Source organism: Drosophila montana, unplaced genomic scaffold, assembly GCF_035044405.1.
Source record: "Drosophila montana isolate Dmon_TW-CO22-7 unplaced genomic scaffold, ASM3504440v1 contig_2397_1, whole genome shotgun sequence".
NCBI lineage: Eukaryota > Metazoa > Arthropoda > Insecta > Diptera > Drosophilidae > Drosophila > Drosophila montana.
The window spans coordinates 695,309-720,374 of NW_026997278.1; the positions used below are offsets into that span (position 1 = coordinate 695,309).

At 38.4% G+C, this 25,066-nt stretch overlaps 3 protein-coding genes and 1 long non-coding RNA gene across 7 annotated transcripts; 3 read left to right on the forward strand and 1 right to left on the reverse strand.

Annotated features, from left to right (window-relative positions):
* Positions 1–50: 50 nt before the first annotated feature.
* gw (gawky) lies at positions 51–8,714 on the forward strand. 3 transcript variants are annotated; one of them, XM_064681459.1, is made up of 10 exons: positions 51–118; positions 1,783–2,501; positions 2,902–4,454; positions 4,515–4,868; positions 4,935–5,237; positions 5,521–5,702; positions 5,773–5,914; positions 5,974–6,173; positions 6,677–6,944; positions 7,122–8,714. In XM_064681459.1, the coding sequence occupies exons 2-10, from the start codon at positions 2,024–2,026 to the stop codon at positions 7,890–7,892; spliced, it is 4,251 nt and encodes a 1,416-aa protein (XP_064537529.1). In that variant the 5' UTR covers positions 51–118; positions 1,783–2,023; the 3' UTR covers positions 7,893–8,714. The 3 variants fall into 3 exon arrangements, with proteins under 3 accessions (XP_064537529.1, XP_064537532.1, XP_064537530.1); XM_064681462.1 differs by having other exon boundaries at positions 5,983–6,173; XM_064681460.1 differs by lacking the exon at positions 51–118 and adding an exon at positions 486–627.
* Positions 8,715–9,820: 1,106 nt separating this feature from the next.
* On the reverse strand, positions 9,821–10,397 carry LOC135427834 (uncharacterized). The gene is made up of 2 exons (XR_010436150.1): positions 10,058–10,397; positions 9,821–10,003 (listed from the first exon to the last, which is right to left on the reverse strand). It is a non-coding gene; the product is annotated as an uncharacterized LOC135427834 (long non-coding RNA).
* A 1,811-nt stretch (positions 10,398–12,208) lies between these two features.
* On the forward strand, positions 12,209–17,593 carry LOC135427865 (putative dual specificity tyrosine-phosphorylation-regulated kinase 3 homolog). Its single transcript, XM_064681556.1, has 5 exons — positions 12,209–14,319; positions 14,386–15,251; positions 15,322–15,955; positions 16,021–16,368; positions 16,441–17,593. The coding sequence occupies exons 1-5, from the start codon at positions 12,426–12,428 to the stop codon at positions 16,728–16,730; spliced, it is 4,032 nt and encodes a 1,343-aa protein (XP_064537626.1). The 5' UTR covers positions 12,209–12,425; the 3' UTR covers positions 16,731–17,593.
* Positions 17,594–18,187: 594 nt separating this feature from the next.
* LOC135427922 (glutamic acid-rich protein) lies at positions 18,188–24,958 on the forward strand. 2 transcript variants are annotated; one of them, XM_064681673.1, is made up of 13 exons: positions 18,188–18,327; positions 19,030–19,073; positions 20,268–20,579; positions 20,669–20,761; positions 20,951–21,096; positions 21,186–21,242; positions 21,315–21,424; positions 21,997–22,635; positions 23,593–23,732; positions 23,800–24,306; positions 24,362–24,507; positions 24,576–24,657; positions 24,724–24,958. In XM_064681673.1, exons 2-13 carry the CDS (start codon positions 19,059–19,061, stop codon positions 24,724–24,726), a joined length of 2,250 nt encoding a protein of 749 aa, XP_064537743.1. In that variant the 5' UTR covers positions 18,188–18,327; positions 19,030–19,058; the 3' UTR covers positions 24,727–24,958. The 2 variants fall into 2 exon arrangements, with proteins under 2 accessions (XP_064537743.1, XP_064537744.1); XM_064681674.1 differs by having other exon boundaries at positions 20,669–20,719; positions 24,724–24,956.
* The last annotated feature ends 108 nt before the right edge of the window (positions 24,959–25,066 follow it).

The following is a 25,066-nucleotide window of genomic DNA, read 5'->3' on the forward strand; positions in this document are numbered from 1 at the left end:
CCTTATTTTATTTCTATACTTGTTTGAGTATTTTTGAATTGACCGCTTATGGTCACACAGATTCGCAGAAAAAGAGTGAGCGAGAGCAACGTATCGGCGCAAGTGCGTTTTAAAATAGGTAAAAATACAAATTAAATGAAAATGTGTATTATATTTTGGAGATTTACACATATTTTTATTAGTATATTGTGGGTGTGTTACGGTACTAAGGTAAAAACGCCATTAAACGCGTCAACGCGACATGGATAACTAAAGTCTAACACATGTACATATATACATAAAAATGTATGCATCTGTTTGTCTTTTTTATGTTTGTAAGTTAGAAAGAAATAGCTATAACTCCTACAAAGAGTTGCCACGTTTTAGGTATTTTATATAAGACATTAATGATGAAAAAAGTGTAAATAATTCAAAATGTCTACAATTACATTAAAATTGTCAAGTATTTGTCCAGGTATTTGGAAAAAAGTGACAAACTTTTAGTGTGCTATATATGGACAGTGTGTTTATAAAAATGGGTTTGAATAAAACCTGGCTAGGTGGCAACATTGCGGGAGCAGCCATTTATACAGAGTAAATTTTCCCGTCCCATTGAACGTGTGGAGTGATAAATTCTTTCACCAAAAAGTAATTATTTGCTTTAATCCGCTTGATACATTACTTTATTTTACGAATGTGAATACACTTAAGATCAATATGCAGTGTAACTTATTTTTTTTCCGGGGATTTTCGGACAATGTGTGAAGCAAGAATTTAATTTGGCATACAGATGTTCATGAAAACATACATACATACATACTTTGTGAAATCGTCGAAGTGGCTTGGCTTTTAGAAACATACATACATTCATGTGTTTGTATGTATCTGTCTTTAGACATATTTGTGCAGAAAATTTAATTTTAATCGATTTATGTTCAGAAAACAAGAAAAAAACATTTTAAAGTATTATTTATGTCAAATCTTGAATGTTGCATGTAAATATACATACATATGTAGATGAGCGAGTATAAATAAGCATAAAGTGTATAAATGTACATTTATTAATATAACGATGTAAAATTTAATTATGCATATGTTGACCTATCGAAACATCAATGTACATTATCAATAAATAAAATACATGCAAACTTGAAATGTCTTGAAGATGCTCCGCATATAAGTTGTATGTGTATGAAAATCTGTATAAGTTCATGTGTATGTGGTATAGAATATTTGTTGATTCGTCGTGCGTATGAGTGTGTTTTTGTGTATCTGCAAATGTGTGAGTGAACAAAAGTACAGAGTTAAATAGGGTGATTGCGTCAATGACTACTGACCAGAGTTGTCAAGTATGTTTATATACACGGACACACACACACATCTTGATGCATATGAATACATTTTTCAGTAAAAGTGTAAAATGTATCATAAACCTAAATAATAATATAATCAACATAGAAGAATTAAGTGGATAATGCATAATCAAAAATAATTCGACTTTTTGTGTCTCAGTACGGATATTAAGTTGATTATCAATTTTATTTGTATATTCAAATTAATATGTGTACCTTTCACGAGAAAATTGCTTACCTTTTCGACACACACACACACACACTATACAGACAGAACTCGTAATAATTACCTTTTGAAAAATTAGATTTTCATAAAATATACTTAAAGGAATATACTTGCTATCTAGGGACACAAAAGTTGGCATGTGAATCCTTGCAATACTCTCAAGTTTAATAGAAAAAAAAAACCCATTAACATTTACATTAATATTGATATCGTTTTTTTTTGTAGGCAATATAAACAACAATCACAAATAGAAGAAGTTTTCGGAAAAAACGATAAGTGAAATATCGTTCTTAAAAGAACAAGGAAGAGTTTAACCATTGAAAACAAGATTATTACCAATAGCCGTAAGAGTTCATTTAATGACAATGACGATGGCGGCAAAGTTGATGAAGGACTAGTCGGAATTGGAAATAGGAATGCGCCATCTGCTAGTGCAGCTAATTATCAATTGAAACAGTTGTACACAATGCGCGAGGCGCTTTTCTCTCAGGATGGCTGGGGATGCCAGCACGTTAACCAAGATACCAATTGGGAGGTGCCCAGTTCACCGGAGCCGGCCAATAAGGATCCATCGGGTCCTCTAATGTGGAAACCAAACATTAACAATGGCACCGATTTGTGGGAATCGAATTTACGCAACGGCGGTCAGCCACCCGCTCAACAAGTGCCAAAGCCATCTTGGGGGCATACGCCTTCATCAAATTTAGGCGGAACTTGGGGCGAGGATGATGATGGAGCCGATAGCACCAGCGTATGGACAGGTCAGTCATCCAATAGCGCAACGTCTGGTGTGGGTGCAGTGGGTGCTAATGCTCCTGGCGTTGGCGCCTCTACTGGCCCCCAATGGGGACAGGGCGTTGGTGTTGGAGTCGGAGTTGCCTTAAACTCTACTGGAAATAACAATGCGCCGGCAACTGGAGCCCTGCCTGCGGTGGCTCCCGGATGTAAGTACAATCAATTATTTTACAATTATTTTATCGGCATGCAAATTCTCATCTAAACAAGAATATTCTCCATTTTGGAGTTTGTCAACTATTTGTTTGATGCAAATAAAAAAAACAGCAGAAGAAGCATCTCCGACTTCCGTTGATCTAGTAATATTCATCACTTTTAAATATATACATACAAAGGGGGAGATATCTTGATATCAATAAGATCAAGATTCTAGTGTAGTTTATACGGACGCCAAAGATATTCAGGAAGAAGCGCTTGATGAGCCTAACTTGTTCCTAAAGTTCTGTAGAAAAATTTAATTTCTCTTTTATATACTTTATGGCTTGTTCATTGTATATTTGGCTATCTGTTATGATTGGATGCATTTTGAATCATTTCTCATATATATAGGTGGAAATAGTGGAAACAATTTGGCTGTAAGCGGAACGGTTGGAGGAGCTGGCGGCAGTGTTGGCGGCAGTACTGGCAATGGTTGGGGCGATCCGCGAGATATGCGCCCGCTGGCAGGAGCCGGTCCAATGGACATCCGAAACGTGGATCCGCGTGATCCAATTACGATGCGCGGTGTGGGCGCACCTACAGGAGATCCCCGTGACTTGCGTATGATTGATCCACGGGATCCGATTCGTGGCGATCCGCGTGGTATATCTGGTCGTCTAAATGGCACATCAGAGATGTGGGGACATCATCCTCAGATTGCTCATAACCAGATTCAAAATATTAACAAAATGGTCGGCCCCGTTGTTAGCGCAACAGGTTCAAATATTCCAAGCTCAAATATTGGCCCAAGTGTTGGTGTTGGTTCGGTATCTGGTAATGTCGGGGCGCAATGGGGAGCTACACAGGCGGTCGTTGGTGGCCCCAAGGATATTTCCAAGCAAATCACTGGATGGGAGGAACCCTCACCCCCACCACAACGTCGCAATATTCCCAATTATGATGACGGAACTTCGCTATGGGGACAACAATCGCGCTTACCTGGTAGCGGTGCCCACTGGAAGGACATGACAGACTCAATGAGTCGTAATCACTTAATGAGAGCCCAAAATCCAACGGGCAACATCGTCGGCAGCGGTGGTATCGGTGGCAATAGCAATGTTCCAGTCGGTGGAAATCCCAATAATCCAATGGTCGGTGGTGCTGGTATTGGGCCTCAGTCTCGACTGGCAAACACTCCCGGACCCAGTGGAGTTGTTGGCCAGCACGGCAAGCCCGATGCCGGTGCCATGTGGGTGCATCCCAATAATAGCGGCGGCGGCGTCGGCGGCGGAGGTAGAAATGCTCAAGTAAGCTCTTGGGGCGATGATAGTCACAATGTTGGCGTTGTTGGCGGTGCCGCCGTGGCGGGCAACAACTGGGTCGATGATAAACAGAGCACTTCACTTGCACAAATTGGAGCAAACGCAAACTCATGGAGTGATTCACCTTCGGGTGGCGTCGGCGGCGGCGGCTGGGGTAATAAACAAACTAAATTGCCGTCAACAGGTGGCGGATCCTCTGGATGGAGCAACGCGAGCACAGTTGGTGGGAATGTGGAAGGCGGCGATTTATCATCTGATTGGCCACATGGTGGCGGCATTGTTGGAAAATCCCAGCAACAGCAGCAACAGCAGCAGCAGCAGCAAAAAATCGCTGGCATTAATGTTGGTGTTGGCATCCTTAACACAGATATGGTTAAGCAAAGCAAGCAATATAGACTTTTGGTTGAGAACGGCTTCAAAAAGGAAGACGTCGAAAGAGCATTACTGAGTACCAATATGAATATTGAAGAGGCAGCCGAAATGCTGCGTGCAAATCCCAATTCGTCTCTGGCAATGGATGGCTGGCGCCGTCACGACGAGGTACTTGGTTCCTACGCTGATCACTCGAATACGACAAATAGTGGCGGATTCCCACAACGTTATCCTGTTGGCAGCGCACAACCATCGATGTCATTCCCTCCGGTAATTAAAAAACCAGCATCTATATATGTATCAGCATCCATATATAGTTTTTTCTTACAGAATAACCTAATGACTAATATGAGCGGTACACCTAGCAATAATCCGAATATGGCAGTTCTTCAGGTACAAAAATATTTGAACCAAGGTGGGCCGCACAATGTCGCGATCGGAGGAGGACCACAGTCGATAAATGCGAATGCATCGGTTGCATTTTGCCAGAACGCAACGAGTGCAGCGCCGGCGGTGAATATTGCATCGAATGCCAATAATCAGCCATCTGGTCAGCACATTCGCCAGCTTGGCCAGCAAATTCAATTGGCCATTCACAGTGGCTTTATATCCAGTCAAATTTTGACCCAGCCTCTGACACAAAATACTTTAAATCTATTAAACCAACTACTCAGCAGTATAAAGGTGATTTATATATATATATACTTACTTACCATTTAATATGATTGCAATTGATTTATCGTATCGCAGCATCTTCAAGCAGCGCAACAATCTCTTTCTCGGGGCAGCAACGCTAACCCCATGGTTGTCAATGTAACCATTGCAAAATACAAACAACAGATACAAAACTTACAAAACCAAATAAATGCACAACAGGCTGTTTATATAAAGCAACAGAATTTGCAACAAAATTCACAGCAGCAGCAGCAGCAGCAACAGCAACAGCAGCAACATCCATCCGGACACATAAATAACTCTGGAAATGACTATTTAAGAAATCATGATGCAATAACTACACTTCAAGGAAACTTTTCAGAACTAAATCTTAATAAGGTGCGTACCTAATTAATTATTAAGCCTTAAATTAAAAAAACTGCCTACTTGTGTAGAAATAGCATAACATTTTATAGGAACTCGCAGACAACACGTATATAAAGCTGTCATGCTCGAGAAACAATTACTGCGATTAGTTTCCAACTGAAAGATTTCAAATAAAATGTTCTCATATAAGCTTTATTTAATTTAGAATGCAATAACTTTTAATACCTTACCTACCTCTGATGTATCTCGCTTTTGATTAACTATATATAAAATTGTGTCTTTCGTTGAATCGCAGCCAAGTGGATATCAGGGTGCTCCCAATCAGCAGTCCCGCTTAAATCAGTGGAAGCTTCCAGTATTAGAAAAGGATACCATCGCTACGGACAGCACTGATTTTTCACGAGCTCCGGGCGCAACAAAACAAAATTTAACTAGCAACTCAAACAACATGGGTTCGCTGGGCCTACAAAACGATGGGTCAGTAAACAATTGAAATTGATGCACATGGAATTGAACAAATGTGTTCTCGCTTTCTATCAAAATATAGTACTTGGTCAACTGGGCGCAATATTGGAGACGGTTGGCCAGATCCTTCAATTGATAACGAGAACAAAGACTGGTCAGTTGCACCGACAGCAGCTGCGTATACCGACTTGGTGCAGGAGTTTGAGCCAGGCAAGCCGTGGAAGGTAACTGTAGACATGCTGATTCTTTCCAATAACTACCCAAGCAGAAAATTATTTTTAAGGGTTCTCAGATCAAAAGCATTGAAGATGATCCAAGCATAACTCCTGGCAGCGTAGCTAGATCTCCATTGTCCATTAATCCGACGCCAAAAGATGCTGATATTTTTGCTGCCACAACCGGCAAAAACTCTCCGACTGATCTGCCGCCACTAAGTTTATCGTCGTCAACGTGGAGTTTTAATCCAAACCAAAATTTTCCTAGGTAATTTACATTTACAATTTAACATTTAATTACAGCCCAACCAGCAATAACTTTTCACGCGCTAACAAAGGAACTTTAACACATTCGAGCTCCGAAGTGTATCTCAAATGCACAGAAAACTTTCCTTTTCGGTTTCCCTTGCTTTTCATCCGATAGATTTTAAAATTCGTGTATGGAAAGGTTTTCAAACATAAAAGATATATCATCAAGATCAAGATATTTAGACCAACAAACGATATTTACTTTTATATATACTTAGTACAAGCAAAATGCTTAATTGTTTTATGTTTACATTAGTCATTCGATTAACTTTCAATATTTTTTGCAAAACTCTGCATATAATATGATGCTATTTGATTGAATAATTTTAAATTTGAGCAATGATTCTATAACCGCATAGTTTTTAAATAAGTGCATAAGCAATAATGGCTACGAAAAACAGTTTGAAAAAAAAACGGTTCTAAACACGTTTCAATATTGTACACAAATTTCTGTATATATAGTTGGTCAGACAACAGTCAACAATGTGCCACCTCAGAACTCTGGACAAGTCCTCTAAATAAAAGCTCATCTCGAGGACCTCCGCCCGGATTGAGCACAAACAAATCTGGCGGCGTTACGGCTACCACCACACCATCACCAACGGTTGCCGGAAACTCAAACGGTTGGCTTCCTAATCGTAGTGGTGTGCCCAACACAAATACGACTTGGACTGGAGCTAACGCTTCCTGGAACTCTAGTTGGTTGCTACTGAAAAATCTAAATGCTCAGGTATGTACAAAATAATAATCATTAATAATAGATCAATTTTTAATTAATCACAATCGAAGAGTAAACAACTCGGACGGGGCTCGACTAGGTCAATTTAATTAAGATCTAACTAATTATTTTAATAAATAATTGCTTATCAAAGGTAAATATTTTCAAATATGTACGCTCTGCTTGCAGATTGACGGCTCTACCTTACGAACTTTGTGTATGCAACATGGTCCCCTTGTTAGTTTCCACCCATATCTAAACCAAGGAATTGCCTTATGTAAATATACAACACGGGAGGAGGCTAACAAAGCACAAATGGCACTTAACAACTGTGTTCTCGGTAATACAACAATATTTGCCGAATCGCCAAGCGAGAACGAAGTGCAGAATATACTGCAACATTTGCCCCAAGCCTCGAACGCCACAAACTCCGGCACATTATCCGGCGGAAGTGTTGGCAACGGAAGCAACATAAGCGCCAGCGGCGTTTCCAGCAGCAGCAGCTCTGGTTCGACCATATCTGGAGGAAACAGCAGCAACGGCAATGGCAGCGGCGGCGGCAATGGCAGTGCATCGAATGCAGCTGGATCAGCCAGCAATGCAAGCGGCGGCAGCGGCAGCTCGGGCTCAGTTGGCAGCAGTACAGGTAGCAACAACAATAGCAGCGGAAGTAATATGAACTCTTCGGTAAATGGTGGTGCACCGCCAAGTGGTAACAACAGTGGCAACAATACCAAAAACAACACACCTGGTGGCGGCAACAATATAACTACTATTACCGGTGGTGGACAGCAGCAGCCAAACGTTTCCAATGTGACACCTGCGGCTGGCGCCGGCAGCAACTCAACGTGGCGCCAGAGTACTCAAAATCAAGCACTACAGGGGCCAAATCGACCAGCCGGTAGGGAAGCTGATTATGATTATATATCTCAATTCGTTTGTTCCATAGTTGATGATTAATTTGATAATGATGATGATGATGACCATGGCATAGCATTCTGACACACACACACACTGACACACACTTGATTCGAAAATGATTCAGTTTGGAAAGCGCAACTATGTTATGTGAAGTACATAAAGTGGATCGACTGATAAACGAATGGACTTAGAATTTTGTATGCCTGTAGATTTATTTTTCTTTATCGTTCATAGATTTTAGGGCTGTAAATGTAAGAGACAACAAAAAATCGATATATGGTACACATACATAACAATACTTTGGAAATACGATAATTGAATTATTTACTTACTATATACTTACACACACACACACACACACACACATGCCTACACAATTACCTTTCCATTGTATACAAGAAGTCAAGTGTTCAGTATCCGGATTCCCAAAGTTACGTACAGTTTTTGACTTTGAATTTCGAAATGGCTGGCAGCACAAGAGTCCGCTAAATATGTAACACAAACAATATATATGTATATGCACGAAGTTTATGTGTGAATACAATATATATATATATATATATATATATAAAGACATTTGGGCATGCGTCAAATGTGCATCCTCTTGCTTGATTAAGTATGTGTCGTCGTCCCACACACACACGAGTATGAAAGAAAATTTGATTATTTTTTGTATATCCAAAAAATATATGGAACAACAAAAACTAAAAAAAATTACCTGTGTTATATACATATAATAGGAAGTTATAATCAATTACGGTTTTGCTTTCACTAAAAAGCATTCCCACCGAAAACAAATTCGGTTAAACATAAATAATTAGCTCACAATAAAATACTAATGAAGTAAATTAGAAAATCGAATTGCCTTTTTCAATATGTTTTTGGACACCTAAATTGGGAGAACCTAATGAGCCCCCGGCATTTATTGCATGCATGTGTAGATTGAGCTGGCATTCTTCTCTTCTTTGACATTAAAGAACATTCAATTTAAATATTGAACTTATATGGTAGCAAAATGACTCTCAATAACGTGGAACAACCGAACAAATACTAAATAGTAAAAAATATATATATATAACTACATATTGATGTATACTTAACATATGATTTAATCAAGGTAAATTAATCACCAAAAATGAAAAATGTTGTTCTCAAAAATTGTTTCCATATATATATGTACAAGTATTGTGGAAATTGGACATTTGCATGTTATATTTTGAGCACTCACTGCGTACGAACACACATACTTAACAAGGATATAGATATACCCCGTACCCTGGTACCCAGTGCCCAGCTCAGAACTGCCGTTTAATACCTTCTTACCCGAGTATGTCAAATAAATATATGCACAAACACACACTCACACACACACACACACACTCACACACACACACACACACTGCGCAAGCTGTGTAGCGACTGTGCATCTTTGATTACTTTGCTCCACCCTTTAAAACAAGTCCATTCTTGAATAACTTCTGTGCTTACGGTCCGATCTTTCAAATATATATATATATATCTACTAAAGCATGACTATAGCTCATAAAATTGATTTATTTTTGTTTTTTTTTTGGTTTTTTTTTTGGGAACGGGGCCAGGGAAGTTATCCAAATATGTATCGTGATCTGTGTATACAACACTCTTATAATATGTATGTATCTTGATCTGTGTATACAACACTCTTATAATTTCCGTCCGACCGACTTGAAACGTAATAGCAAAGCTCCACCTAAATTGTTAATCAATATGGAGGGAAATAGGAGCTACCTTTTGTTATTCATCCGATTGACTTTAAACGGGAACTGATTGGGAACAGTTGACTCTACTGCCTGGAATTGGGTGAGCGTATTCGAATTATTCCATGGTTGGAAAATTCAAAAGTAATAGCTAAAGTTTGCAAAAAATCAATTGTCCCAGGCAAAGCCCGGTAATACCTGCTAGTTAACAATAATAGAACAAAAGAAAAATAACAGAAATTTATATTTACATTAAATGGCGAGCAGTTCGCATTTCAAAGCGCTGATTACATACTTACACACTACGTACATATGTATTAACTTATAAATTCCACGATTCGGCTCAATTTCCAGTGTGTCAATTCAGAGTGACCAATTGTCAATGGGGTATAATGTTAATTTCGCTAGCATCTTCTGCTAGGCGATAAAAACATTTTTCTGAAATGGCATATAATAATGTATACATACATGCATCCGAATGTAACGGATCTACGAAACATTAAGGTTGTTGTTGGTTAGGTGCTGCTATGAAAATCACCGCCTTGTTTTGCTTCATTTTATTTCATACTTAGGTCGAACCAAACTTTGCCTTGCGTATAACTGTAAAGCATGTTTGTGTGCATTTACATATCGTAAGATATTTTGCGATTATAAATATTTGTAAAGATGTGCCAGGACGTAAATGAAATTGTATTTGTACAACAAGTAATTGGTTCGCCTAATATATTTTCGGATATACTATGTTGCTTTTGGAGATGCATAATTCTCTTCTTTATTTTTTTTTGGTGTGGTATGTGTTAACTTTTTAATAGTTAATAATACGTTACGGGCAGCTACATATATACATATGTGCGTATTAATACATTTTTAAAACTGTGATTTCAATCAAAATTAAACAACAAAAGCCAATAATATTTTCTAAAATAAAGTGATAGGAAATTTAAATGGCCTACATATAGAATCTTGTGGTTTATGGCAAACTAAGTAGTAACGTACATATATATGTACATATGTCGACATGCATTGCGTGAAAGTATGTGTGCTCATCTATATAACCACTTGAGTGTGCGTACCAAAATATATATATATATTGCGTACATACATACATGTGTATGTGTATATATATATATGCGCACGTATATATATACACATAACAGTAACTGTATGTTAAGCGGGTTTATTTATGTAGTAATATTTATCAATAGCTGATTAAAAAAGAGATAACGTACATTACTAATGATATTCAACCGAGAATAATTAAACGATTTATAGTATAAATGTGTTATCTGTGTAATTTCATCAAGCGCGTACAACTATTTACAAGCATTACCACAGATTGAAAAAAACATAGTTTTAGTAGTTGCAGGATATAAATATGAATTAAATATAACGAATATGTACGCATACAAAACAAAAATATATAAATATATACATATATATATATATATATATATATATATATATATGCATATTTAAAATGGATCAAATGCACTTTATGGAAATTAGTTATTTATTTAAGATACACAAGAGACAGTTTATCACATACCTAACATATAATATAAATCTCTTAAAAATAAGTCTTTGAAAATAAATACATATAAATTTCAATTAGCAAATGTATTTTATATTGCTAATTTCAAACTTATTTTTTTATAAACGAAAATTAGTTAGCAACACGTACAATGGGGCAGTTAAGGTAAAGTGCCGGGTAAAAAAATGGATTGATGTGTTTTTACAGCGGCTTTGGCTTTGTGTGTTTGTCTCCATTCAGTCGTTTTTAGATTTTTTTAAAGCCCATTTTTATTATTTTGTAAATTTCTTATATATCTACATTTATTGACATATAAATAATACGGCATGCAAGTTTAACTAATGTTGAATCTAACTTTTTTTTAAAAAACTAGTATATTTTGCACAATTTTCAATTTATATCAGCTTGCGCCAAATCGTAAATTCGATATTTATTATTTCTTGTCGGCGATAGTTTGACGCTCGCATCCAGGACTGCCAGATATTTACAAAATATATCATCGAAAATTTACCGACGATTAATAACATCGGTATTTTCGACCATGTGTGTGTGTGACCATCCAAGGGAATCTCACAAGCAAATTTTGTAATACATAATGTTTTAAGTTAGAATTGTTTTAAGCTGTTCATTTTCAGATCGGCTTTGAGCATAAGATTTCTTTGTGAGTAGCAGAGAATTTGTGAGATTATACATATGTTATTGCATATACACATGCGTGCACTCATGCTGGTTGTTTGTATTTTTTCTTGGCTTTCCACTTCATATTTGATTAAAAATTATAATTACATTTACTTATAAAATAATGTTATTTAGAAAAATAATATGCGTATAATCGATATTGACTTATCGATACATATACTAATTAAAAAACCTTCATTGCACGGGAAGCCAATGTAATTACTAAACAGTTTCTGAGGTAAAACAAATAACTTAAAAAACAAAAACGGTTTTAAATCTGCTGCTATATCACATTGCACGATAAGCTATTTTTAACAAAGATATCGATAGAGTCGAGCAAACCTATCGATATATCGTATCTGGTTGTTGCTCAAACAACCAACCCTACTGCTACTATAGCGAGAAAAAAAAACTATATCCATACATATGTACACACTGCGTGTCAATTGTGTCGAAATACTGCTGTGGACATTTATACAAAAAAAGCATTAATATATATAGGCATAATCGGTTCAGTAGTAATAATTAATGTTTTCGGACGAGTATCAATTAATTCGTACTGCTAACCACAATGAATAATATCGGTAGATTATCACACGAACACGCGCAAAGGAACCGTATTGTTGGATGTGGAAGCAAAGTGAGTGCCCAAATAAATTAAATGCCACAAAGAGGAGTAAAAGTCTAGAAAAGTGCACAATTGAACGCAAAGAGCAGAATACATTAAAAAATGTGCTAAGCTTTAACATACTGAGCGGTCTTTGTGGGCGGCAAGTCAACAGGAAAACGGACGTGTACGATAACAAGGGTTATTTGGAAGCTGTCCCTGGAACGACGAGACATAAAAGGGACTCCGATGACGACGTTGCCAGCATAGAACCAGACCATACGCAACTGGGCACTAGTGGACAATTAAAATACGTGCCAAAAAGGCAACAGGGATCGATTCTATTGGACAGCCCATTTGCCAGACGGCCGAATATTTCAATAGCATCCAATTTTTATCCACTAGTCCATCATCACAATCCAGCATCTGCATCTGCATCTGAATCTGAATTTGCAACAGTTCGGCGAGGCACACCAACACTAAGCGAATTTGTGGTCGATCACGATTATAGAAACCTAAGCATTTACCTTAACAAAGCAAAGGCGGGGCAGCCGAACATTGAGTTGGGGCATTTGCAAAATGCCAGATACCAAAAATTGAGCAAGCGCTACCAAAGCGATGATCGAGATTTTAGATTCAGCCGGCGTTCACCTGTGAAGAGGGGCGCCATATCGCTGGACAACCAAATTCGAGCAGCTTCCATAAAGCAGTGCATTTGGGGGCAGGCAGAGACTCGAAATAACTTATTTTCTCTTACGACTCCAGCGCTGCTAATCGATGCTGTGGCCAGGCATAAATCTTTAGAAATCGGTGCCGCCGACGACAAGCTGCCAGGTAATGGAAGTTCGAATCGAAGCTCATTTTCTTCGGCAAATGCATCCAATTTAGTGAACGAGAGTGAAACGGATCATGAATCTGGCGAATCCTGTGAAGATATAGATTTAAACAACAGCTGCATCCGTTCAGAGTTCAAATCGAGATCAAAAGATCGTGGTCAGCTTAAGCGTCAAGCCGAGATTCAGAGTAGATTATCATCCATCGATTCGAATAGCGACCGATATGGCACTGCATTAGAGTATCTAACTGCCAGCACCACCTCCAGCATAGTCAGCGGCGAGTCGGAGAACGTTGTGCATCATTTCAAAGTCCCTGAAGAAAATCAAACTAGTTTCAATTCGTTGCCGGCGGCGAGCGCAGTTCGATTAGTAATGTCATTGTCATATAGATCGCAACCGTTGAACAGTTTTACTAAATCGCAAAAGAACCTCGGCCTGCGAGAATCAAGCACTGCTCCAAGCGAATCCCCTCAAGAGAATCAAGCCAAGCAATATGAAATAGGCTCGGCTAGAACTAAAGAGCAAGCAACATCTACAGACCCCGGCAACAATAATCAGAGGCTGTCAAAGGCCAATCCCAGCTATAATAACAACACCAACACCAGGACATTAAACCATTTGGACAACAACAATAGTCAGCTAAATAGCTATAGATACAACGAAATGGTCGGCACACAGAATACAAATAATGTTCAGTTGTCGACGGCGAACGCCATTCTAGATGCCAGCACCTTCACCGGGGATATGCTGCCAACGCCTTCCATCGAGATGCAGTTGGGTAAAACACAAGCTTCGCCCGCGATGCTCACCATGACTATGCCCCAAAATCAAATTCAAACCGGAGGCGGCAGTGGAAGTGGAATTGGAATTGGAAGTCAAATGAATCCAAATAGTTTATCGCATCGCTCCTGTACGGAGGTGCCATTTTATAGCAGCAGTTACGGATCGACGGCAATTTTTCAGGATCGTAAATTACCCTCAAAACCGACAACGCATGAGATTTCCAACTATATTGGAGATCATCCCAGGGTGCACGTTTCAACCATAGATGGATGCGGAGTCTCAAAATCAATTCAAGGTACATACATATATATATATATATGCAATATAATATACTTATATAAATTTCCATTCAAATTTGTAGCAAGCTCTCTACCGAACGTTACAATTGTGACGCCGAAATCGGAAGCATCCCCAACTTCACCGCAAAAAGATAGAGATTTGTCCCTAAATGCGGCGGCAGTTGACTCACTAGCTTTGGTGTCACAGCATCAGAAATCGGTAATAGCTGGCAGCGAGCATTTCACATTTCATGAACAAATAATTATGTCTGGTCAGCAGAAGAGCGCACTGCAGGATAAGCCAAAGGCGCTAGTTGTTTCGCCGCAGCAAGTTATGATTCTTTACATGCACAAATTGACGCCTTACGAGCGAACCGAAATATTAGCCTACCCGCAGATTTACTTTATTGGCGCCAATGCTAAGAAACGCCCGGGAATTTATGGACCCAACAATTCCGATTACGACAATGAGCAGGGCGCTTATATACATATACCGCACGATCACGTGGCCTATCGCTATGAAATGCTTAAAATAATTGGCAAAGGTAGCTTTGGGCAAGTTATTAAAGCCTATGATCACAAGACGCATGAACATGTTGCACTGAAAATTGTGCGAAACGAAAAACGCTTCCATCGCCAGGCACAGGAGGAAATTCGTATACTGCATCACTTGAGGCGCCACGACAAGTACAACACCATGAACATTATACATATGTATGATTATTTTGCCTTCCGGAATCACACCTGCATCACTTTCGAGCTGCTCAGCATCAATCTATATGAGTTGATCAAAAAGAATGGCTTTAAGGGTTTCAGCCTGCAGCTGGTACGTAAATTTGCTCATTCCTTGCTCCAATGCCTGGATGCACTTTATAAGAACGAGATAATTCATTGTGATATGAAGCCGGAGAATGTGTTACTTAAACAGCAAGGTCGTTCTGGTATCAAGGTAAATAAATCATTTAAATATACATCCATCCTCCATTTGAAATAAAAACACTTTTTTATGTCGTCCATAGGTGATTGACTTTGGATCGTCATGCTTTGAAAGTCAACGTGTCTACACATATATACAATCAAGATTTTACCGTGCACCCGAAGTTATTTTGGGCGCCAAATATGGCAGAGCTATTGACATGTGGTCGCTCGGATGCATTCTTGCTGAGCTATTGTCGGGGCATGCCCTATTCCCGGGCGAAAATGAGAGCGACCAGTTAGCGTGCATTATCGAAGTTCTTGGAATGCCGAGCAAAACTTTATTGGCGAGCTCGAAGCGAGCGAAAACGTTCTTTAGTCCAAAGGGGTATCCACGCTATTGTACTGTCCGGACCATGCCCGATGGTATGGTGGTATTAATCGGTGGTCAGTCACGGCGAGGCAAACCACGTGGACCACCCTGCTCCAAGAGCCTATCAAAGGCATTAGATGGCTGTAAGGATCCGCTCTTTCTTAACTTTATTCGTGGATGTCTCGAATGGGATACGGAAAAACGATTAACGCCCTCGGAAGCCCTGAAGCACCCATGGCTGCGTCGTCGTTTGCCCAGACCTCCAAGCAGTACAAGCGGAGGCGCCGCTGACGGCTCAAGCAGCGCTGGCGGCGCTAGTATTGGAGGCGGCGGAAGCATTAGTGGTGACCAATCACCAGTGACAGGTACGTTTTAGTAGACATCTACAACATCTCTTTCAATTCTTTATTTTCCTGCTTATTTCTTTCAGGTATGAAACCGAATTGTGGTAATGAAGCTGCCACAGGCTCGGCAGCCTCTGAAAGAGATAACATTAGCCATTGCAGTGGCCGCGTTAATTATGTTGGATTTGGCGGCCCCAATCTGTCTGGTGCGACAGCATCGCCAGCTAGCAATTCCGCGTTGCCTGTTGATCTTTTGGCGGACATCATAAGCAAAACGAGCGTTAAATGTTCAACATTAGAAAGTGTACCGACGGCTGTGGCTTTGGATAGCAGTAATGCTAGTGGCATTAATAGTAATACTATCGGCCTATCTAGATATCCATCGGCATTATCGAATTTGTCTCACACTGTGGCTGTCGGCAGCGGATCAGAGTGTAATATAAAAAAAAAAGATAGCCTCGGCGTTAAAGGAATATCAATAATAATGTGACTATTTGTTTTTGCAGGTTTACCCACTATGTCCACAATAAACTCCATAAAGGGGGCTACAAAATCGCAAACGCATCTATCCGAATCAATCATAACTACCAATTCGAAGCTGGCAAATACTACACCCATTTTAACAACGGCTGCTGACACGGGACTTACGACAATTAATTTGGTTGGCTCGCAGGCCTTGTTGGAAATGGATTGCTATAAGGCATATTCAGTTGACAGGCCAATCGGCAATAGGACGTCAAATACCAACTTACTCCCGCACGCACAAAAGATGAAAGCACCATCAAAGGATATTTAGCAGAATATGGAACAATTAATTGCCATGCATCTAAGGGCTTAGGGCGGTGCTTGTTTGTTGTTAGTCTATATATATATATGTATATATGTATATATGTATATATGTATATATGTATATATATATATATATTGACAACACACTGCCATACAAGTGATAGACTTAACACAACTCCTACTTGGTTTTCAATTTAAGAACCTAAATAGCTGCTATATTCCAGCACATTATCTTCCTTGCAAGCATGTACATGCACTCACATGGAGGCAAAGATCTCAAGAAGGCTAAATGAAGCAAAAATAGTGGCATTACAAATTATACTACTAATCGAACGCTTGCATTTAATTATTAACTTATTAGGCATTGCGAGACTTTTTATGGTTGGCATATAAGCATTATACACATGCATATATCCCCCCACATACAATATACAAAACTACATACATTATATACATGGTACCAACCTGTAGCATTAAATTCATTGCAAAAATATTCAGTATTTGAGCGTAAAGTAATACTCGATCTATATCGATATCGGACTTCCCAATCTATTTAGTTATGTCTATGTATGGCACAATTCTATAAACAAAAAACGAGCGAATCGACAACAAAATATTGTAAATTTAATTAATGTGTTCAGTTCTTGGAATGTTTTCGATAGTCAAAGTCGAAAATATCTAATTGATAACTTTTATATAAAGGGCATAAAAACAACAACAACAAACGAATAACAGTCGAGGGTCTCAATTGATTATAAGTAATAAATAAATAAAATTGCATTATAAATGGGTAAAAGCCCAATAGAATTGCAATCGAATTGTGACCGTCATTCTTGTAAACGTGCTTGATTATATATATGTATTAATTGCTTTTATCTTTGTTTTGTATATTTGGTTCCTTCATCTCAGTTATTTTACTTTTGCTCTTAGGTTTGACTTAAGAAAATATTTATACGTGCATAAATATTAAATATTCAATGATTAGAATATTTCAACGTTTAAATAAAGTGTTAATATTAACAAAAAATAATTTGCCCAGCATCGACTTCTTTAACTAATAGAATATTAAATGAATGGTAAGCACTAATTAATATACTAGCATGTTTAAAACTTTTAACCCGCTTTCCATTTTCCAGATAAAACCTGGCCTTTCCTTCAATATTTACCTATCAACTCCAATTCTGAACAATATCAAGAGATAATTTTATAGATTAATCTATAAAAATCTATTATACATATTTCTTTCCAATCCTTTTGTGTTATAAAACTGAATCACCTAAATACAAAAATATGTCATTGTTTGCACAGAGAGGTATCCCAGAACTTTTGCCGGTAAAAACCGACTAGGTACATATATTAAAAGCTTCCACACATATACATATGTATATGTGTATATGTATACGCACAGTGGCAAAGCTTCAAAATGCTCTCATTGCCAGCATCCAATTCTGTGTTCATATCTAGATCCGAACAGTCGACGATTGGATTTGCCCCAAGGAACTATTGATCAGTGTGTCGTGTGCCTAAGTGAAAAAGTAACGGAAGCTTGTGGTGGAGGTGAATACATCTTGAAGGAACTGAGAAGCGACATTTCACTCTTTAAGGTGATGTTTGAATGTATAATTAATTCGCAAAATACGAATATTATACAAATAATAATAATTAACAATTTTTTATTTAATGAATGTAAGATTTTATTAAGGGTTTTCTTAGACTATTCAAAATAATACAGCCCTTAATAAATATGTAAAGTGAATGCAAATGCCGTTGCATACCCCTTACGTGTAATTTCACACAAAAACGGACTTTTAAAAAACTTACTTTGAAAAATATTTATTACAAAAATAGAACACCATTTTAAGATTGCATGCATAGCATTTTTGATGGGCAGAGGCTGACGCATCTTTCCTCCTGCCACCACCACTCCCCCCGCTCTCACATTGAGAGCATCTACCAACGGTATTTGGTCATTTACAAGTGTGTATAATTATGTAGGTATACACACGCATACATGCGTGTGAAAGTGTGTGTGTGTGTGTGTGTATGCAGATGTGTGTCCGAATTCCGAACGTATGCGTATTTTTATACAGGCACATGTATGTATGTATGCATGTATGTATTTAGATGTGCATTTAGGTCTCTCAGGTACGCGAAGATAACATAATATACAATACGAATAATACATTCGTATTTATAGGTAAATCATGCACATAAGTATGTAATTAACTCGTTTGTACATACATATGTACATATGTATATCGAAATTAATTAATTATTTGCATATGTATATCTTTATATATTTAAAGGCTCGCTGTGCTAGCCCCCTGTCTGCCCAATGGAAACTAAAAAGGTGAGCAAATACGAAACCAACAATTTTAGCAGGTAGTATATACAGCAAAAGGGGATCAGGGGGGGGGGGGGGCACGGAAGTGGCACCAATTTCTGTATCTGCCGAGACCAAATGCGAAATGTGAAGAGAGTCGAGGGCCTCGAATCGTGATATACCCTGCTTCAGATCCGACCTACCTCTCCCCACACATTCTAAAATAACTTCGGTGCTTATAGTCCGATCTTTCAATGCGTTATCCTTTCTCCACTTGGAATAAAAATACTATGTAAAATAGATGACGACCAATGGATTTGGGTAATTACTTAATAATAATTGTGGTAACTTTTTCTTTACCTCGATTTTTATTAAAACATTCCCATGCCCCTCAAGAGTCTCCAATTGCGACATACTTTCGAATTTCCTTAATCTCTATATATAAAACTGTTTGTCCTGACTGACTGACTGACTGACTGACTGACTGACTGACTGACTGACTGACTGACTGATTGGTGATCAGCGCACAGCCCAAACCGTAAGAGCTAGGAAGCTGAAATTTTCACTGTAGCTACCTTATGTGATGTAGGTGCACGTTAAGACGGGGTTTCGGGAAATTCCACCCGCAAGTGTGGAAAAATCGCGAAAAACGTTTGTATGTAACTTTTTTGATTACCATCCGATCGGCCTCAAACTTATATTCAAAGATCTTTGTTCAAATTCATTTGAGGGGTGTTTCACACTTTTAGGAAAATTCATTCCTCCTTGGTGGAAATGGACGTCAAAGATTTGGTGGGTGAAGTTTCGCGCTCAAATTCGTTTCCAAAGATCTATAAGAAAAATCATTTGATACGTGTTTCACACTTTTCGCAGAATCCAAACTTTTTCGGGTGGAATGCGACTCAAAGATTTTTTGTGCGAAGTTTTAAATTGTGTCCGATTTGCTTCAAACTTATTTTCAAAGCTCTACATAAGAATGTAATGAATACGTTTTTCAGCGATTTGGGAAATTCCACTCGCAACAGTGGTAAATTGGCGGAAAACGTTTGTATGAAAGTTATTTGTTTACCGTCCGATCAGTTTCAAAATCATTACAAATTTGTTTGAGAACATTGATTTTATAACATACGTGCCACGGGCAAGGCTGGGTTATACCCGCTAGTACAAATATATATTAATATTAATATATGTTAATTAATTTAATGCAATCCGTATGTGTAGATAAAGACTGTTATAAACGCCGAGGAAGAGCACTTGGCTTCTAAGTCAATAAAAACAACGAGAAAAACTCTAAAAAAGGTAACAAAAACGAATTCCAAAATTGAGACATTTGTGGAAACCAAACTCGAGGACACGGAATCGACAAACTCAGCTCTTAAGAAGGATACGAAAGCTGTGGAAGCTCCTGCAACAAATATAATGTCGGGAAATAATGCGGATGAGGGGATTGGGGATGGAAATGTTGTTCTTAAAAAGAAGAGCAAAGCGAAAAAGCCAAAGAAATGCGAATACGATAATCAAAATATATCTGTGGTAAGTTACATTCCCATATTCACCACAACAATTTCGTTAGTTCCCTCTCACATATTCTATTATTATATATGTATGTATGTATTTCGCAGAAGAGCAGTTTTAACAAGTTCGACGCCCTTCAGAAGCGCAATTTAATCCATGTACGTTCAAGTGATTCAAGTAAAGCCCAAGAAATCTTCAGTGTAAGCAAATCATTAATTAATCCAAACATTTTAATCAGCCACTCCATAATTCGATTAATCCCAGAGCATGTTGCTAGACACTTCGATCAAAAAATATCACAAATCATTTTCCAATGACAAGAATATACCATATATTTAACTATCTGGAGTCCATAAGTGTAAAGTATGAATATTTTTTTAATCTGATAGAATCTGCAAGATGAGCAGCAGACCCATTGTCGACATTGCTCCAAGCCGGTCTATAAAATGGAAGAGGTCATAGTTCAGTTCAAGACTGGCAAAGGTATATACCACAAATCCTGCTTGCGCTGCCAAGATTGCGCTAAACAATTGAAGTACGTACACATATAACATTAACATTACACATATAACATAACATTAAATTAAAAGAGAGAGAGAGAACCTAATTAATTATTCATTTCAGGTTCGATAACTACCAAAGTCACGAAGGTAATCTGTACTGCAATGTACATTTCAAGTTGTAAGTACTTCAGAAAATTACATACATATGTATATTTTCCTCAGCTTTCACTATTCCCCTTCAATTCGACAGGCTCTTTGCGCCCAAGGTCGTTGAGCTGGACGAAGAGCCCAAGCCCCGCAAAACGGAGCTCATCATACGCGAAAGTCAGCCGACCGAGCTCCCACCCGACGTGGTTCGGGGTAAGTTAAGCTCTGTAACCAAAGAGAATTATAATCAAAACCTGAGAGAGAGCAAACCAGAACAGAGAGCTAGAGAGTAAGAAATAGATATGATTTGTGTGGTATAACGGCATCGCTGTCTTTTATCTCGCTCCCACTACAGGAAACTACTTTGGCTTACTCTCGCTCTTAGTGGAAGTGCAACTGCTTTGGCTTACTCTCAGTGCGCTCAATGCTCTCTCATTATGTAGGGGATCGTTTAAATGTATGTGTGTGCATGTGTGCGCACAAGCAACAATTCGAACAAATTCATTTTTTTCTTCCCTTTTGAAGGGACGAGTAATATAAAATAATGAAAGGGTTTGCCACGTCGATGCGAAATTCTTTCGTGTAATTAACTCGTTATTGTTGGTAAGGGTACCTAGCGTTGGCATGTGTGCATTTAAAATTGTATGTAGAGCAGAGCAGAGGCAAAAATCATCGAGATTAATTTGTGTTGTGGTCAGTTTCGTTTTGGGGTATTTTCTGGCCAAAATTTACCATCTTACCAGTATTTAAATTTGGTTAATAATACAATTTGTTTCATCAATTAGCCTCTGACAAACCGGATCTAGGACTCGATGAGCTGCATCAGCTAAACGTTCGCTCCAGATTTGAACTATTCGAGAATGTCGAACAGAATAAACTTAAGGAGGAGCAATTGCAGGCGCAGCAGCGTCCAGTGATAAAGCGCAGCACTTCAGTTCTAACAAAGTATCGCCTAAATAGCGCCGAGATCGAAAATAATGCTCCCGACAGCGGCGACGAATCGGGCGAAGAGAATGAGGACGCCGACTTGATACGCTCGAAGAGAAGCACCCAAAAGGAGCGGCCCGTGGGCCTTGGCGATGCCATGAACGATATCAAGACGAGGTTCGAAAAGGGAACCATGCAGTCGAAGGAGGAGCGACGCGAGGAGCGAAAACAGGAAATCCAGAGTATACGCTCGCGCCTGTTCATGGGCAAGCAGGCAAAAATCAAGGAAATGTATCAGCAGGCCGTTGCCGAATCCGAGCATGGCATCACTTCCGTCGGTAAACAGCCGGATATACAAATTGGAGCAGCGGCTCGATCCATTAAGGAACGTTTCGAAAATGGTGCAATATTTAATGATAAGGGCAACGATGTCGAAACATCCAATTGCAACGGTCACGGCTCCGGACTGTCGGAGGATGCCGATGTATTTGAGTCTGGTAAGCAAATTTAACCCATTTTCTTTTTTTTTTCAGAGGTTCACGGTTAACGGAACCGACTCGCTACCTTAGCTTTTTAGCTCATGAACCAGGTTTTGGTTCAAACTCTGGCTCGTCATATATTTGTAAACAAACAACAAGTATTTTGCACGTGCGTGTGTGTGTATGTGCTAGTGCGTGCATGCATGTATGTATACATTTATGTATGTATGTATGCATATGCATGTTTGTTTTCTAACACCAAACGCAGACCAAGCTTATTTTTCGCTGTGCTGCAAATTTAAATAAAACGAATTTCTACCAAGTGCTCTCCTCCTCGATTCTCAAGAATTCAAGTGTGCTTTGCAATTTTGCATGCTTAGCTTGTTGATTTTTTTGTGTTTTTTTTATTGTGTTTTTCTATTGTTTATTTTTGTTGTTTTTTTTTCATATGTATGTATGTAAATATGGATTTATGTATGTGCATATGTATGTATCTGCATATGTATGTGTGTACATATGTATGTATGTACATATGTATGTATGTGAATATGAATGTGTGTACATATGTATGTAGGTACATATGTATGTATGTATGTGCGTATGTATGTATGTGTGCATATGAATGTATGTGCATATGTATGTATGTACATATGTATGTGTGTACATATGAATATGTGTACATATGTATGTAGGTACATATGTATGTATGTATGTGTGCATATGTATGTAGGTACATATGTATATATGTGCATATGTAAGTCTGTATGTATGTGTGTATGATCAAGCTGAAAAGGAAACAATGGGTATAAAATTTAGTTGCTTTCTGATGAGCTGCATTTAGTGGCCAAGATCGGAATATTATATTATATTGCACATATCATTAAAATTGTATTTAATCTTAGACTGCAAAAAAGCAAAAAGGGCTTCATTGTTTTTTGAATTGCAACTGACGAATATATAATTTTGCATATTTAGCTATAAGTAAAAAGTCGCGAAGCATCTTTATGGAGTTAGATGCAAACTTGGTATCAAACCCGAATGGCCATCGGGAGTTTCAAAAACAACGACCTGTGGCTCTCAGCAAATGCACGAGCCAAAGTCAAGTTGTTTCAGAGGTAAGTTCTCAGAGTACATTTTTAAAAAAGCAAAAAAAAACACAATTGATTCTTTTATGATTTTCAGAATGCTGACATTGATGTGGTTAAATGTGACGCCAAGCCGGAGGATGTAAAAATAGCCACCGACGAGTTGAGCCAGAAGTTCAAATTCTTTGAAACCTATCGTCCAAAAGGCAGTGAGAAACGCCAATTCCGCATAACTCCGCCTCGGGAAGGTGTTGTCAAGATGCCGTCACCCGATTCCGATTCGGGGCAAGCGGATGATTCAAAGCAGCAAAACTTGTCGTTCGACGAAAATGTGCTGCAAAAAACACAGACAACGTCAACAATGCTTAACAAATTTCGTGAAATGGAGCAGAACACATCCAAGAAAGCTGAATGTTACAGTCCGAAACCGCTAAAGTGTTTCACTCCTCCGCCGGAAGATAGGCGGGCATATTATGACAAATCCAATAGTGAGGAGGAGGAGGAGGAGGACGACGACGAGGAGGAGGAGAGCGATGACGAAGCTGAAATCGATAAAGAAATTTTAGCATTAAGTTCAAGAAATGGGGACGAAGCTCTCAAAGAGGTAAGAGATAAGTAGAGGAAGAAATCATCGTGAATAATGCAACTTTGAATTATAGGCACAGAGCGCGGCCCGAGCTAAGCAATTGCGCGCCAAATTTGAAAAATGGCAGGCCAATGAAATCAAGCGGGAACTTATTGATGGCTATGTTGATATCTACTCGCAGCAAGTGTCCGATGATTCAACAATAGAAAGCGCAAAGGCGTAAGCTCTATCCATCCAAAACTTTTCGAATCCCTTTTGTGATAATGTCAAATTTCATTATTTTCTAGTATTCGCGAGCGTTTTGAAAATATGCGAAACCTCGAGCGCAATTCTTCGATTGGCCCCCGTTATCAGGTTAATCGTTTTGTAGTTAGTATCACTTTCAAAGTCCCTACATATATATATATTTTAATGATTTGTTTGTTTCCATTTCAGTAATTTCTCTTGGTACTGGACGCACAATGATTTTAAATTAAATCAAATAACTTAAACAAATTATTGTACTTACTTATTATTTATATTTTGTTATAGAAGTAATACAAGAATGATCAATGTACCAAACTCTTTTAGTCTAAACACATATATCTCCGAGGCAAACTACCTTTTTACATGACCAATATCATCGTCGCAAAGATCATCTCTATATATATAAAACTCTTTGTCCTGACTAATGGATGATGGCCAATTGACATATGGATGGAATTGGTCTGTATTTCGATTCGATTATAGTTTGTGAAAATAGAGAAACAGGATTTCTACGTTCTGATACGAGTTACAT